The sequence below is a fragment of the Nicotiana sylvestris genome, chromosome 2, assembly GCF_000393655.2.
Source record: "Nicotiana sylvestris chromosome 2, ASM39365v2, whole genome shotgun sequence".
NCBI classification, from domain to species: Eukaryota; Viridiplantae; Streptophyta; class Magnoliopsida; order Solanales; family Solanaceae; genus Nicotiana; species Nicotiana sylvestris.
In genome coordinates, this window is record NC_091058.1 from 74,627,335 (window position 1) to 74,644,147 (window position 16,813).

At 39.4% G+C, this 16,813-nt stretch overlaps 2 protein-coding genes and 1 non-coding gene across 3 annotated transcripts; all 3 read left to right on the forward strand.

The window, feature by feature from the left end:
* The first annotated feature begins 420 nt into the window (after window positions 1–420).
* On the forward strand, window positions 421–2,200 carry LOC104248325 (protein FD). The gene is made up of 3 exons (XM_070167425.1): window positions 421–1,283; window positions 1,592–1,673; window positions 1,844–2,200. Exons 1-3 carry the CDS (start codon window positions 745–747, stop codon window positions 1,913–1,915), a joined length of 693 nt encoding a protein of 230 aa, XP_070023526.1. The 5' UTR covers window positions 421–744; the 3' UTR covers window positions 1,916–2,200.
* Window positions 2,201–8,799: 6,599 nt separating this feature from the next.
* Window positions 8,800–8,871, forward strand: TRNAE-UUC (transfer RNA glutamic acid (anticodon UUC)). Its single transcript has one exon. It is a non-coding gene; the product is annotated as a tRNA-Glu (tRNA).
* A 4,232-nt stretch (window positions 8,872–13,103) lies between these two features.
* Window positions 13,104–14,279, forward strand: LOC138885081 (uncharacterized). The gene is made up of 3 exons (XM_070165977.1): window positions 13,104–13,274; window positions 13,359–13,951; window positions 14,105–14,279. The coding sequence occupies exons 1-3, from the start codon at window positions 13,104–13,106 to the stop codon at window positions 14,277–14,279; spliced, it is 939 nt and encodes a 312-aa protein (XP_070022078.1).
* Window positions 14,280–16,813: the final 2,534 nt, after the last annotated feature.

The following is a 16,813-nucleotide window of genomic DNA, read 5'->3' on the forward strand; positions in this document are numbered from 1 at the left end:
CAGTTAATCGCATAACACTTATTGGTGGGCCTCAAAAAGAAATAAAACGCAGTATAATACTGCGCTATATGTAAAACGCGGTATTATATTGCGCTTTTACTTTAACGGTTAAAATTTCGTTAAAGTAAAACACAGTATAATACCGTATTTTAGGTAGAAAAATAACTTTTTTTACACAATAAAAACGTATTTTGAGTCCAAAAAATTGTCATGTTTCGGACTAGCCATTTAGTAGTCTTCGAAATAGTTCACAAGCTAGGTTGTTGCATTTCATAAAACGAGGAAATAAACTATACTAAATTAAGACGGGTCGTCTTTTTTTCCCTCCCCAACCGTGTTACCAGTTCAAATCAATTGCCTTTAATTACTAAACTAGATGATTTCAGTGACTTCTTTCTTCATCCTCTTCTCTTCTTCTCCCAACTTGGTACTTTTAAGGTGACTTTAGAGAAATGTTAGTACACTCTCACTGCCAAAGCGTCACATATTTAGGCGCGTGGATTATCGTACCATTTCGACATGACAATACGAAAGCAGACATCACCATTTGTGACTTGTATTGCCTCCCCTCCGTCGAGATTGCGCCTAGGCTGGTTGGTTTTGAGGAGTTTTGTGTCTCTTTTTATTGTTAGTGGTAGTACGAGAAAGAAATAGTAGTAGTAGCTAGAAGATAAAAGAGTACATTCTAAATTCGCTTTCTCAATAAAGTTTTCCCTTTTTAATCTTTGTTCTACTTCTCCAAGAATGTGGTCATCAACCAGTAGCAGAGGCATTTCATCTTCTTCTTCCAAATCATCATCTTCTACTTCTTCTTCTTCATCTCGTTCCCCATTTTCTCCTTTAAATCATCACCTAAATCCAAGACTAAAAACTATGGAAGAAGTTTGGAAAGACATTAATCTTTCTTCACTTCAAGAACACACTACTACTTACTCTAGAGATCATGATCATCATCATCAAACAGCTAATTTTAATGGCATGATTTTACAAGATTTCTTGGCTCGGCCTTTTGCTACTGACCCTCCACCACCACAAGCAGCATCTCCTGTTCCGGCTACTACTATGCTGAATTTGAACTCAGTTCCAGAGCTTCATTTCTTTGGTCAAAACTCAATGTTGCACCCACCAACCCCTATTTCTCAAGTTCCATTTGAGGGCTTGGCTTCTTCAGCTGCTAATGGAAGAAAAAGGATTCCTGAAATAGAGAATAATTCTGTAGGGGACAGGAGAAATAAGAGGATGATTAAGAACCGTGAGTCTGCTGCTAGATCAAGGGCTAGAAAGCAGGAAAGTTACACTTTTCTTAATCATATATTGTTGTAAAAACGCTTTCTGTTGTGTTGTCGAGTTTTAGCAATAAACTATGTTTATTCGACTAAAGATGGTCATTGTCCCTTTACAAAAACAATAAAAACCAGAAAAGGACATTACATTAAAAAAACATTCAAGGGCATGAACATTTTGTACATTGCACGTGAATAAATCTATATTCATTCTTAATCTTTTCTCCTTTTGTTTATGTCTTCTTGGTTTTGACAATATGCTGAGTTTTCTCTCTTATTTTTGTCTTATCTGATCTTTCTCCATACTTGCAGGCTTATATGAACGAGTTGGAGCTGGAAGTTGCCCATTTGTTAGAAGAAAATGCCAGGCTCAAGAAGCAGCAGCAACAGGTCCTTTATTTCTACCATGTTCTGCTCTTCATTTACTGATCTTGGAAATATATGGAGTATCCAAGAATCATTTGAAAACATTTAAGACAGTTCATTCTGTTTACAACTAGTGATTTCTTTAATTAGAAAACAGAATCATCATTTTAACTTGTTCTCTTTCATGTGGCCAGTTACGCTTAGAATCAGCTGCTCAAGTTCCCAAAAAGAAGTCTCTCTATCGGACGTCAACCGCCCCATTTTGAGGAATTGCTTCAGAGAGGTCTAAAAGTAAATTTAGAAGATTTGTCAAGCTCTACTACTACTAGGATTAAAAACTATTTCTGCTACTCTTCCCATTTGCCCTTTATATCAACTGTTGTTTGATTGTGGCCTTGTGGGCCGGCCGATGAATATATCTCTCTCTACCCCTATAAAGGAGAAATAGGTTGTGATTTAAGGAAAGTGTAGGGTAATTCAAATGGGAAGACGGTTTAGTCTTTTATGGCAATGAAAAATAGCACCAGCAAACAAGCTGGAATATTTATTTCCCTCTTTTGTTACTCTATATCACATTTGGCGCTTGTAGTTTGGACCATTTCTGTCCCTTTCATTCATTTGTTACATCTACCTCTAGCTTTCTAAGACACAGATGAACTTTACAAACTTTTTTTTAGTTTTATGATTTTTTTTTTTTTTTTTACATATGAGAGATTTACTTTTATATATAAGATATATCTCTTTTACATACAAGAGATTTAAAAATGATACTTTCTTAATTTCAACATTATGAATGGCCACGAAGGCTCATTCACTCTATCTGTGACTACCTACTTTTTATTCAAAGTAGCCCTGAATAGCATATCACAAGAGATCTATCTTTTATATATGAAAGATCTAAAAATGATACTTCCTTAATTTCAACATTATAAATGGTCATGAAGGCTTATTCCCTCTATCCGTAACTACCTAGTTTTTATTTAAAGTAGTCCTGAATAGCATATCACAATAGATCATTAACTTCTTCGTACTTAATTAAAGTTTCCGAGATTGAATAAAAAAATTCTAATTAGTGGAAAGCATTTTTATTAATTTTGAATATGGGATGTATAAATAAAGTAAAGTGAGTGGTTGGGAGAAGGGGAGGCCTCGTGCTATGTCGTACTGTCTGTAGTGTTATAGGTTGGCTGAAATAGAGTATGTTAAGTAGCATCACACAGCCAAAAGTTGAGTCCGGAACCAAAATGTGGTTCTTTTGGACAAGTAGCACCTTAATAGGTATAAAAAAAATGACATTTTTATATATAGCGCCCTAATACTGGGCGCTATACATTAACATTAACTGTGCCGTTAATGTGTAGCGCTGAGTATTTGGGCGCTATATATAAAAAGCTGACACTAACAGGATCCGTCTTCCTCGAGACGACGATTATGCTTCTTCTTCCTCAATATTTTACATTTTCATCTTCTTGGTCCCCCATTCACATACCCGCTGCCCCACCATTTTAAAAATAAATAAATAATTGGGTCCTCCGTCACATAAAGGTGAAGAATGTAGGTCCTACATTCGAGTAGAGCTTCGTATTATTGTTGATTCATACTTTCGGAGTCAAAAATTCAATCTATTTGCTTTCCGAAAATTTTTAAATCGAGGTATTTCGGTTTATTTTAAGTTGAAACTTTTATAATAATGCAAATTATTTGATTTGTATATTCTATTTCGGTTTGTGTTTTTTTTCGAAACTAGTAAGTTAAATTTATCCGAATTTAATATTAGTGTTTTATTAAAAAAATATAAAATTATCAAATAAATTTGTTTGTTAATATCCTGATTTATATATATGTGTTTTCATGCCGTTTTGTGTTTTATTTGCAATTAAATTTATTTGTTGTTTATATTTAGTTTAGATTATTTTTTTAACGTAGTAAAATCTAGACCTTTTTAGCGTAGTAAAATGTAGACCTTTTAGCGTAGAAAAATTTAGAGCCTTGTAGCGTAGTAATGTGTAGTATTTTAGCTTAGAATTCCTTTTGTTTAAGTATCTTATATTGGTAGTTGAAAATGCAAACTTTATACAATTAAGTTAATAATTGTATCAACACACATAATTACTAATGTTAGTTTGGTGCCATTGGATCTCAAAATATCGAGCCCGGAACCCATAGGTATATATATATATAATTTGTACAATTAAGTTATTAAAAAATATGAATTTAAATTATAAAACAAACACATAATTATTAATGATAGTTTGGTGCTACTAGGCCTCAAAATATCGAGCCCGGAACCCATAGGTATATATATAATTTGTACAATTAAGTTATTAAATAATATAAATTTAAATTATAAAACAAACACATAACTAATAATGATAGTTTGGTGCTTCTGGAATTCAAATATCGAGCCTGGAACCCCTAGGAATAATTTTTGTATAACGCTAAAAATTGTGTATCTCAAAAAATTAATATTTAATATACAGAATAAAATACAATTAATGTTGTTTTAATTTACAGTTAACGACATGGACGCGACTATATATCCCGGCCCTCGGACGTTGGATCTATTAGCCCTACAGCCCCAGCATAGATCCGAGTATATATGGTACGGACAGTTGCTTACGCAGACTTTCCCACAGGAGCATAACCTTGCTGATTTATTTATAGTATGTACATTATTACCCCGATTATTATGGATAGCGGTGCGAACTTCAAAAACACCTCTTTCGTTATCATACTGCAAAAATGAATGCCAATATGCTCGCTGTCTGTATTTCTCAAATCTCTGCATCGGCACTGGCATAAATTCAACACCCCTTTCCATCAATTCCGTTGCAACTGCAGACTGTTCAACAAACCTCTCTATCATCTGCTTGAACGACATCCGCACCATGGCTGTGACAGGTAATCCTCTTGCCGACTTCAATAACCCGTTGAAGGACTCTGACACGTTTGTAGTAAGAATTCCCCATCGTCTGCCACCATCCGTATGCAAAGTCCACTTTTTCGGGTGATGTCGCATTAACCAACAATAAGCTGCCTCGTCTTCTTGCCTGATAGAATCCATATGCCTCCGGAATTTATGTTGTTGGTGGTCTGTTGCTGCCATCCACATCAAATCATGTAGATCCTTGTTGGGATGTGCCTTCTGGAAATTGGCCTTAAAGTGCCTCACACAGTAAAGGTGGTATGCATAAGGTTCTTGCCATGCAGGCAAGTTCTCCACAGAACTTAATATACTACCGTGCCGATCAGATATTAGATAAATACCTGAACGCTGTTTAACAATGTACTCTTTCAGGTGGTTCAAAAATAGCGTCCACGTCTCTGTGCTTTCATTGGCACAAACAGCAAAAGCTAGAGGAAATATCTGTCCATTAGCATCCACTGCCACGGCTATCAATAGCTTGATATCGTACTTTCCATAGACATGAGTTCCGTCTATGGATATTACGGGCCGACAATGCGAAAAACCATCAATTGCTGGTTTAAACGCCCAGAACACGTAATTGAATATGTATTCTGGTGTTCCCGAGCTCCGCTCAAACTTCCATTCAAAAACTGTCCCGTGGTTAAAGTGTTGCAGTCGGCCATGTACTTTGGCAGAGATGCAAATGACTTATCCCAATTACCGTAGATAATTTCAAACGCTTGTTTGCGCCCGAGAAATGCCTTTCTTTTCGTAATGGTATGGCCATATTCCTGGTGGACTGATGTAATGCACTCTTTGATTTTATACCTTATGGACGCTTCGAGGTGCAGAATAAGTACAAGAGAAATCAAGTCAATATCCAAGTTGAAGTGATTTCCGTTGAATGTGTCCATGTCGCATGTGTGGGTGGGAATGTATTTACCCACTTTTCACATACCCGTCTTCTTCTTGGTCGCACGCAACATCCAATTACATGGCCAAAATCACATGCGACAAACAACCTTGTATACCATCAGACTTGACTCTCATACCTGCATCTCATGACACTCTTTTACGTTGTGCATTTTACAAGCCCTGCTTACGCGCGCTTTATCAGGAAAAAACATCCCCTTTGCAAGCACCGTTGGTCTAGACTCATCCCATATTGTTGTCCGGATTTCATCAAAATCGAGCTTCCACATCCGACATGGTTGGCAAGTTATCAATGTAAGGAATCTCCCTTGAATGAAACGACACTTTGGACTCGTACACTCTTCGTCTAGGGGGTCTCTCTTCAAATCAGGTCCTTCCTCCTCATTATGCGCATCACCATCCTCACGAGGAAAGGGTGTCTCGTCTTCGGATTCATCGGCATTATTATCGCAATCACTGTTCTGTTCCTCACTCTGTGCATCTGCCAGATCCCGATGTAATACGCCATTTTCGGGCAATTGAGTGAGTACGGGTGGTTCAACTTGCTCGTTTTCACTGCAAAACCAACAAAAATATAAGCTACTGAATTAATAAATGTTTTCCATATGGCTATATGACTTCACTTACAAGTCGTAATGTGATGAAATTCCATGATGGATGTTTTCAATTAGTTGATGACTACCGGATGGGCCACTTGTAAAATTCATATCTGGCTGGTACCCCCTATTAAATATATGAGCGTTAATACAAATTCAATACACCAAACATATACATAATTAACACAAATAAAAATTGAATTTTACCACTCGTCTTGTGAATTTTGGAAAGTAGGGTATAAATTATTTTCTCGCTGCTCATTCGCCGGCAGTGATAAGTTTAAATCAAGGAAAACTCTTTCGTTCGGTTTGGCAAAAACTGCTCCAGAATAACCACCCGATGACTGGGGGTTATCTCTACTACACACAGCCTCATTTTTTGGAACGTCTTCGACCTTCACGTACATCTCCAACATTGTGATTACAAGAAATTCCCGGCATTCATCCGGAGTCCTCAGAAAATCACTCAAAGTTTCATCATCGTCGATGTTAAACTCCGAGTAAAAATCAACCCCTTGCGTAGTGACGGAATACAGATATCTTCCGGTTACTTTAAGTATCACTAAACGTTTCCTCACACTCATTTTTTTTGCATAACAACGATATCAATTTATCGTACTCCATTGTAAATGGCAATTTAACATGACACTGAGCATGTAAACTGTAGCCCACGGAGTTATTCTCTATTACAACCTCACCTCCTCCCCCCTCCCCCAATATAATGAAACTCTTATTCTACGCTCTTCAGACATAATGGAAAAATGCTGGAGAATTTAACAACAATAAACGTTTCAACAAGAGTATGGAAATGGCTAGCCGGGAAATTTCTACGCTATACACCTTTTGAATGAATTTCTATACAACCGTAACCTCTTTATATAGAAAATAGCTAGTCGGGAATTTTTTTATATATATAGCGCCCAAAAAGTGGGCATTATACGCTTTTGAATTATTGAAGTCAAGAATTATTGGTGGGGCCTAGAAAAAGGTATATAGCGCCCAAATACTGGACGCTATACATAATATAGCGCCGGATTTTTGGGCACTATACCTGTTAGTGTCAGTTTTTTATATATAGCGCCCAAATACTCGGCGCTATACATTAACGGCACAGTTAACGTTAATTTATAGCGCCCAGTATTTGGGCGCTATATATAAAAATGTCATCTTTTTTTTACACCTATTAAGGTGCTATTTGTCCAAAAGAACCATATTTTGGTTTCGGACTCGCCAAAAGTTGGGGAATCATATGTTTGTGGGGGAAGGGATAGAGCTGGCTTCTTTTGTTGGCTATCACTTTCATTTATTTTCTTTGATCTAATGTGCTATTGTTAGCTAGCCGATGATCTATCGGAAGCAGTCTTTCTGCCCTTCCAGGATAGGGATAAGGCTGCGTACATCCTACCCTCTCCAGACCCCACTTGTAAGATTATACTGGGTTATTGTTGTTGTTGATCTAATGTGCCACTAATTTAGGACCAAAAAGTTTGCTTGGACTATTATTTTCTTTCTTCCTTTTTCTCCATTCATATTATTAGTATACTTCTGTTCCTTGATAGTGAAGCTTGATGCCTTCTCTTATTGCATTTTGACGTACGACTTTGTTCGAATGTATGGTGGTGGTCTTGTTGTACAAAAAGATATCTTTATTTTCCAAAAACTTTAAAACATAGTAATTTGAATGTTAAAAGCTAGTTTAAAGGAATTGTGATTCTTTTATTATTCAAAGTATATATTTAGAAGATGTTGGGAAATTTGCAGTCAAAAGTAAAAGTCATTTGACATTTTTGAATATATATATATATATATATATATATATATATATATATATATTGAGTGAAAAGGAGAAAACCCAAAAAAGGAGGAGTCCTTTTCAGCAGTCGAATGATACCATCCATGTCTATTGGAACCTCAGCCCATGTTGTTAACAGATGTTAATGTGGGGCAAGTCTTTAAACTAGGTTCTGACATCTGTAAATGATGCATCTCTTTTTTATCTGCTCTTTCTTTTGGATTTCCTTTTTCTCTTGTTGCATCATTGTATACGACAAAAGAGGTTTTGGTTGAAACAATTGTAAAAGAATATGGGTCCAGTTTTTGTTATCCGATGGACTGCTTTCGTACCATGTTTAAGTTGGAGAATTAATGCATCACAGTGGAATATGTATTATGCTTCTCTCTCCATAGTAAAGTTAAATGGCAGAAAAATGCAACTGTTCATACAGCATAATCACAACTCACAAGTCAGTTATATATCTGCTCCGTAATCAATTCCACGGAAAGTTCAAATATATGATAGGTAATTCAATCAAAACCCTCTAAACAATTAGAATTTGTTTCACCAACAGCATGTAGTGTTCTCTTATTTTTCAAATAAACTAGTATGAAAACTTCTAAATATAATTCAATAGGAAAAACTATTATTTTGTTTGTGAAGAGAATAATATCAAAAACTATGAGTTTAAATGACAACGCAAGCAAGTTCATGAACATTGCGATGTCAATTAGTTTTACGAATAAATTGAAACTCGAACTCAAACTCGCTGGCATAGAATCATTTGTCTAAAAGAGCTAACTAAGCCGAGCTCACTTGAATATATGGCTGGTTACTGATGCTATTGTATGTGCAGAATTGGTTATCAATGAGGAACTGTCAACCAAAAAGTATCAGTAACTGAGGTAAATTAGTAAAGCGGACAACCCGAATAACAAATCCGTTATCGTCCAGCGGTTAGGATATCTGGCTTTCACCCAGGAGACCCGGGTTCGATTCCCGGTAACGGAATAATACTTTTTAATTTCACAAGTTAACTGCCGAAACATTAGTTACATTGAAGTTTAACTCAATTTTAATGAGGCCTACTAGGAAGGATAATTTACGAGAGAATTTTTTAAAACTTTGGGAGTTACAAAAATAATTTATCCAAATTAAAAGAGAGAAAATGAGGAGAAATTAGGAAAAGCAAGAAGTTTGTGGATTTTTTCTTTTGTGCATTTGTTTGGTCTTCTCTTATTTGACACTATTTGATGCCTTTTCAATTAAAAAGGAAAAAGTAATTCATCCTGTTGACGTTAAAGGAGTTTAGGCCTCATTTGTTTTTTTAAAGATTAAGACGTCTGAATCTAAATACACGTCTGAATATCAAGATGTCTATTAAGATTAAAATATTTGAATCTGAATACACATCTGAATATATTAAGATGTGTATTAAGATCTGAATGCTAAATAATTAAGATTGTTCGATTTTTAACATCTAAATGTATAAAATTTATCTTTATTTGAAAATTAATAAACATAAAATTCAAATGAAATACTAACTAATCAAATATTCTATCAACAAAATATATAATTTTTTAAAATATGATAGTTGTTGGTGGTGTGGCTAACGGGTGAATGCCGACTAGAGGCGGTGATTGGTGGTAGTTTTGGTTGATGATGGTGGTTCATGCTAGTAGCTAGTAGTGATTGGTAGTGGTGACGATTATGATTGACGATGATGGTGGTGGGTGGTGATAGTTAATAATGGCGGGTGGTGGTAGTAGTTGTGATTGAGGAAGGTGGTGGGTGGGTGGTGGTTATAATGATAGGCAGTACCGGCTGTGGTTGTTGATAATGATGGGGTGGTTAGTTATGGTAGTTGAGATGGATGAGTGCTGATTGTGGATGAGAATGATTGTGGTCGGAGTGGTGTGGATGGTGGGTGGTGATGGTCGATAAAGGTGGCGGCTAAGATTGAAGATGATGGTGACATGGTGGTAGTGGGTTGAGTATGGTGGTGGTGGCGGCATGGTGGTAATTGATAATGGTAGGCGGTGGTGGTGGCAGTAGCATGGTGGTGGTTGAGTATGGTGGTGGTGGCATGGTGGTAGTTGATAATGGTAGGCGGTGGCGGCAGCTAATAATGAATATGTGATAGCATCTTAATAAAATTAAGTCTCTATTATATATCTTAATCATACAGACCTATTCAGACTCATTAAATGATTGTAAAGTAAAAAAAATAAACACACCTAATGATTAAAATTCACACTTTAAAAACAAACACACTTATGTCTCAATCTGTTTATTAACTTTTCCTCTAAAGAGAATGTTATATTCTTCTGTCCTATCAGTTTATTAACTTTTCCTCTAAAGAGAAAGTAATAGGTTGGCGATAGCAAATTGACGATAAAGATGAAGCTGACCGGAAATTGATCCAATTCAAAGTCTTGGACAATCCCAATTCTTTAAAGGGAAAGTAACTTTTCCTCTCCTTCTTCCTCTTTTGTGGCAGGATTTTCTTAGCGGCTCTTTAATCTCTGCTTTTTGGAATAAATTTGAAGTGTTAGGTCAGTAGGTTCCTTTTTCCAATTAGATTGCTCTAACATTTTACAATGACTTTACTTCATAATTGGTCTTTTCCCAATTACTTATGTGCTTATGCCAGTCATCAGATTAGTCTAACGTTTTATTATGAGTTTGCTTCCATAATTGGCCATTGCCTGTTCAAATTAAATTGGTTTTTAAATGGCTCAAGTCAATCAACGATGTTTTACTTAAATTGGTTAATATTTAAGCCCCGAATCAGATCACAATAAGTTAGAGGGTGTTGGTTTCCACCCGTTGCTGGAGTGAATGATGCTAATGTTTGACCCAAAAGATATTGAGATTTTTTATATTAAATCAATTAAAGAAGACGAAGAGGCAAATCTTAGCTAAGCATAATAAATTCTAGAATAAAATATACAAAAGATGAACAAGGTGAATAGTATTTCTTGATCTCGTGAAACTGAGTGATTAAGCTTCAAAATGCCAACCTTGAATGTAGAAAGATATTACAATAGATGTTCTTAGCCAAAAGTCCCCCCTTTACAAGGTTTTTACTTATTATATATAAGGAACAATCCCCTCGTAAACCCTAAAAGACATATCATAGAGAATATTCGAAAGTATATTCCTACTGCCTCTTGTTGGGCCTATGCTACTGCAAAGGTCACGCGTCCTTTAACCGTTGTCGATCGTCGCCGTCTTCAACGGCCACAAGACGTCGTGTCGTGAAGATCTCGTCTCTTGTCGTATTCGTTAGTAGCCATGGTCGTCCAAATTTGAACATATACAGTTAGTCCCTCTGCTTGTCGAGATTACGATTTGGTGCGTCCTCGATAAGCGGACATCACACACACCTGTGGAGAAATTTGGTTTTACGAATCGCCATGGTTTGGCTAACAACGGAAGGTTAGCGTGCCCAACGATACCCTGGGTGGTGTGTCTTATCGGGAAATGACGTCACTTCCACGTGCGTCATCATTATGCGTGTTTTCGAGACAGAGGCTGATGGTTTGTCGCTTCGATTTCGGTGCCATTTTGCAGCTCCGCTTCGATTCTGGCGCCACCCAATCCTATAAATAAGTGGAGGGTTTGTTTTTTCAAAAACTCTTGGTCATTTCGTCTATGGTTATTCTTTCTCATCCCTCCTGTGTTTGCTCCAGCGATTTCTTTGCTTTCTCTCTTCCATTCCTCGTTCTTAGATATTTCTGTTATATTAACACATCTTCCGCTATAGAGATGCCTAGAACACACCGATCTCGTGAGGGGGTTTCTGACGCCACCCCATTATCCATGGCGCTCCCCTCTAGTGGTGAGAACATGATGGTGGAGGAAGGGGATAACTTTCCCACCATGGAGGAGTTACTGCCGAGAAACCCCATGTCTCGAAGCGAATTTCTTAAAGATCCTCCTCCTACTCCTGCATCAGTATTCTCTGAAACTGAGCAAGTTCATATTGATACCCTCCGTGCAAAATATAACATTCCCGCTCATATCGAGATGGTTCCAGCGGGAAGGGACTTCGTGGAAGTCCATAGACCGGGGTACTGTGCTTTTTATGAGTATCCCTTTATGATTGGTCATTTCTTCCCCCTTCTCCCGTTAGCGAAAGAATTCTGTTGATTTTATCAAGTTTGCCCGGCGCAACTTTCCCCGTACACGCTCAAAATATTCTTGTTGTTGACAAAATATGCGGAGTTAGCGGGGTGAAAAGTTACCGTTCACAACCTCCTACATTTGTTTTCACCCAGCTTTCATAGGGGTACTATGGTGCATCTGAGGCACCATGGGAAAAAAGGGCTGGTGGTCGGAACCGATGACTGGGCGAGTCATAAATTTTGGCATAAGTACTTCTTCGTCAGAACTGAACACATCGTGTTTGACCTCGCTAGATTCCCGGAGCGTGGAAAGAGAATCGTAAGTGTCGCCACTCATTTACTCTTTATTTTCTACTTCATTCACCTTAGTGTTTATTTGCGGCTCTCTCTTGAATCTATGGGGCGCCCACCCCATCCCATTGCAGGTATAAGGGATTGGGTAGCCTGTCTGCTGCCCCATGCAGCGGAGACTCAAGACTGGCCCGCTTTTGTGAAACGTTTTCGGCCGAAAGTTTCATTTGGTAAGTGTCTTCCTATGTATCACTCTTCGGCTATATAATATTGTCTATTGATACGATTCTTTATGATGACAGGTCGTAGAGTTTCTAGGCGGACAGCCCCAGTCCCTGCATTTCGTCAGGTTGTCGCCTCCGCAGGAATGTAATTCATTTTGGATGAGTCTGCCCGAGAGGGTCGTGCTCAGTTGGTGCAGGCGAGGGACCCCTCTCGGGATATGGTTGTAAGGGAGGAGATCCCTTCTTTACCAGTCCATCACCTCGTGGATGAGTCCTCTAATGGGGACGAATCTTCGTTGAGAAAAAAAGCGGAGGATAGAGCTCGGGAATAGCTTGGTCGTTGATATTGGTAAGAGTAGGACAGGTGCATCAGAGACGGCACTGGTACCCACGTTTATGGCCAACGCCATCATGGCGGGGAGGTCTCCCCAGACATAAGGGCTTTATCAAGCAAGGGGGGTATGCGCGCTCCGCCGAGGGTGGTGCATCATCCACTGTCGGTAAGGATTTATGTGCTGAGGGCGACGGCTCGGGCCCTGATGTAGACCCAGGGGATGTTCGCGAGTTTTTGGAGCGTCATACTCATATAGAGGTTAGAATGGAGGGTTCTAATCGAGACATAGTCGTTCCTGGGGACTACGACTTGCTGTCGGACTGTGATCAAGTGGCATCCATTTTTGCCCCTTTGTGTGCTGCCCCTGATAGCGAGGCACTTAAAACGATGAGTGATTCGGAGTTGTCTCGGAGTGTTTCTTACATGGCTCTACGGGTAAATGTCTGTTCTTTTTCTTTCATCGTTGGATCTGCGTTACTATTTTTGGCTCATTTGTTCTAACTTTACTTCTCGTGCTAGACCCTCATCCTAGAGATCGAGCGTGAGCGTCGGGAAAGGATGAGGATGACCATCTATGGAAAGATGTCTTCCAAGTACCAAGAATATCGTACCAAGCATCGGGCGATGGCCGACATCTACAATCAGGATCACGACTTCCAACTGTTCCGTGAAGGGCTCAAGCAGAGAGAGGATCAACTGGCGCGTAAGGTCGAGGAGTTGAAGGAACGAGATGAGGACCTGATGAAGGCCGTTTCCCATAGCAGTGAGCTTGAGGAAGCCCTCAGAGCCAGAGAAGATGAGCTCGAGCTAAGTAGGGGAGTAGTGGCCGAAAATGCCGACCTTCAAGCAAAGGTAGACAGTTTAACTGCCGAACTAGATCTGAAGACGGCTGAGGTCGATGAGCTTAAGGGTGAGTTGAGTATGAATGCTGATAGATTGGCCCGTGCTGAGAAGGAGAGGGTGACTGCCATTTTTGAGGCAGTAGTTTCAGAAGACGCCCTCCGTGTTTGTAGGTTAGAGCGAACTAAGGATATGGAGACGTATGCGCTTAAGACAACAAAACTTGAGGGGCGTATTCAAGGGTTGGAGGCGGAATTGTCCGCTTTGAATAGGCAAGTGGATTCTTTGAAAGCGGAGGACGTACGACGATAGTCGCAGCCTTCTACATCTTATGCTCCAGTTGATCCTGTCGTTCCCCGACATTTATGAGTTGTGGGTTCATGCCGAGGCTCAGCTTGATGTGTCAAGGCTCTTTATGTTGATAGGAGGGCGTCTGAAGCGGAGCTTTGGGATGTACGCGCCAAGGCTCGTGTAACTCATGAGGCATGCGGGTACGATCCTCTCACACCTGACGGAGATAATATTAATTCTGATGATGCGAACAGACTTGCCTCCGACTCTTGGTACGAAGACGTGTATGCCACCGGAAATGATGTGTAGTATTTGTTTTGTACTTATTTTTTGCTTCGCGATTTTTGTAAGGGCATATTTGAGCCCTTTGTAAAGAGAAATATTTGTAACATATTTGCTGTAAATAAAGGTTGTTTTGTAAAGAGGAATGTTACTTTTAAGCTGGTGCCGAAGTAATATTCTGTTGTGGTTCGAGTGATATCGAACTCATTTTTTGTCGATGGCCTTAGCCATTGGGATGTTACTTTTGAGGTGGTGCCAAATTAATATCCTGTCGTGGTTCGAGTGATATCGAACTCATTTTTTGTCGATGGCCTTAGCCATTCGGACGTTACTTTCGAGATAGTGCCGAAGTAATATCCAGTCGTGGTTCCAGTGATATCAAACTCATTTTTTGTCGATGGCCTTAACTATTGGGATGTTACTTTCGAGTTGGTGCCGAAGTAATATCCTGTCGTGGTTCGAGTGATACTGAACTCATTTTTTATCGATGGCCTTAGCTATTGGGATGTTACTTTCAAACTGGTGCCGAAGTAATATCTCGTCGTGGTTCGAATGAAGTCGAACTATTTTTTTGACGATGGCCTTGACCATTGGCATGTTACTTTCGAGCTGGTGCAGAAGTAATATCCCGTCGTGGTTCGAGTGATATCGAACTCGTTTTTTGTCGATGGCCTTAACCATTGGGATGTTACTTTTGAGTTGGTGCCGAAGTAATATCCCGTCGTGGTTCGAGTGATATCGAACTCGTTTTTTTTCGATGGCCTTAGCCATTGGGATCTTACTTTCGAACTGGTGCCGAAGTAATATCCCGTAGTGGTTCGAGTGATATCGAACTCGTTTTTTTGTCGATTGCCTTAGCCATTGGGATGTTACTTTCGAGCTGGTGCCGAAGTAATATCTCGTCGTTGTTCGAGTGATATCGAACTCATTTTTTGTCGATGGCCTTAGCCATTGGGATGTTACTTTTGAGTTGGTGCCGAAGTAATATCCCATCGTGGTTTGAGTGATATCAAACTCATTTTTTGTCGATGGACTTAGCCATTGGGATGTTACTTTCGAGCTGGTGCCGAAGTAATATCCCGCCGTGGTACGAATGATATCGAACTCGTTTTTTGTCGATGGTCTTAGCAATTGGGATGTTACTTTCGAGCTGGTGCCGAAGTAATATCCCACCGTGGTTTGAGTGATACCGAACTCATCTTTTATCGATGGCCTTAGCCATTGGGATGTTACTTTCGAGCTGGTGCCGAATTAATATCCTATCGTGGTTCTAGTGATATCGAACTCATTTTTTATCGATGGACTTAGCCATTGGGATGTTACTTTTGAGCTGGTGCCGAAGTAATATCCCATCGTGAGGATGGCATTCTATTTTATTTGTTTGAGTATCGTGGATGCCAGTTTTATTCATACATTGGATACGCGTTTTGATTTCATATTCATATTGGAGTGATTTTATTCATATGTCGGATATACATGTCGATTTCGTACATATAATGGAGATTATATCTAGTCACTTCAGTGCTCAGCCTGAGGATGTAATCGGTAGTCGGGGAAATGAACAATACTTCGAACCTCGAGACGACCCCTTCATCGCCTCATTAAAAACCTCCCCTAGAAAACCCGATTGGGACAAAACCCGGGCGAGGGAAAAAGAGTACGACTTGGGAGGCGTCTTTTTTTAGAAGTGGAAGTACTTGAGGTTGGCGACGTTCCAATTATTTTGTAATAGTTTTCCTTCCATTGTTTCTAGTTGGAATGCTCTTTTACCTGCTACTACTATGATCTTGTACGACCTGTCCCAATTTGTTCCCAGTTTCCCTTCATTCGGGTCCTTCGCTGCTTGTGTTTTGGCCTTTAGTATGTAGTCCCCGACTCTGAGTGGTCGTACTTTGGCCTTCTTGTTATAGTACCTTTCTGCTTGTTGTTTTTGGGCCACCATTCTTGTGTGTGCCATATCCCTTCGTTCTTTGACCTCATCCAGGTCTTGTAACTTGCTTTCGTGTTGCTTGATCCACTCTCATTGGGATATCTTAGGCTAGGTTCCCCGACCTTAATAGGTATGGCTGCATCGGTGCCGTAGACCAGTGAATACAACGTCTCACCTGTGCTGGTCTTCGGCGTTGTGCGGTAGGCCCATAGCACTTTCGGTAGCAGTTCCGGCCATAACCCTTTGGCATCTTCAAGCTTTTTCTTTAATATGTTTATTATTATTTTATTGGAGGATTCCGCTTGACCGTTACCGGCAGGATGATATGGCGTGGAGAGTATCCGCTTGATATGCCATTTTTCGAAGAACTCAGTCATTTTTTTCCCGAAAAACTGGGGTCCGTTGTCGCAACTGATTTCTTTGGGGATGCCGAAGCGGCATATGATGTTTTTCCAGATGAACGTGATGACTTCTTGTTCACGTATTTGAGCAAATGCACCTACTTCCAACCATTTGGAAAAATAGTCAGTTAAAACCAAAAGGAAGTGTATCTTACCTCGCCCTGCTGGAAGGGGCCCGATGATATCCATCCCCCATTTTATAAATGGCCATGGAGAGGTAATGGAATGCA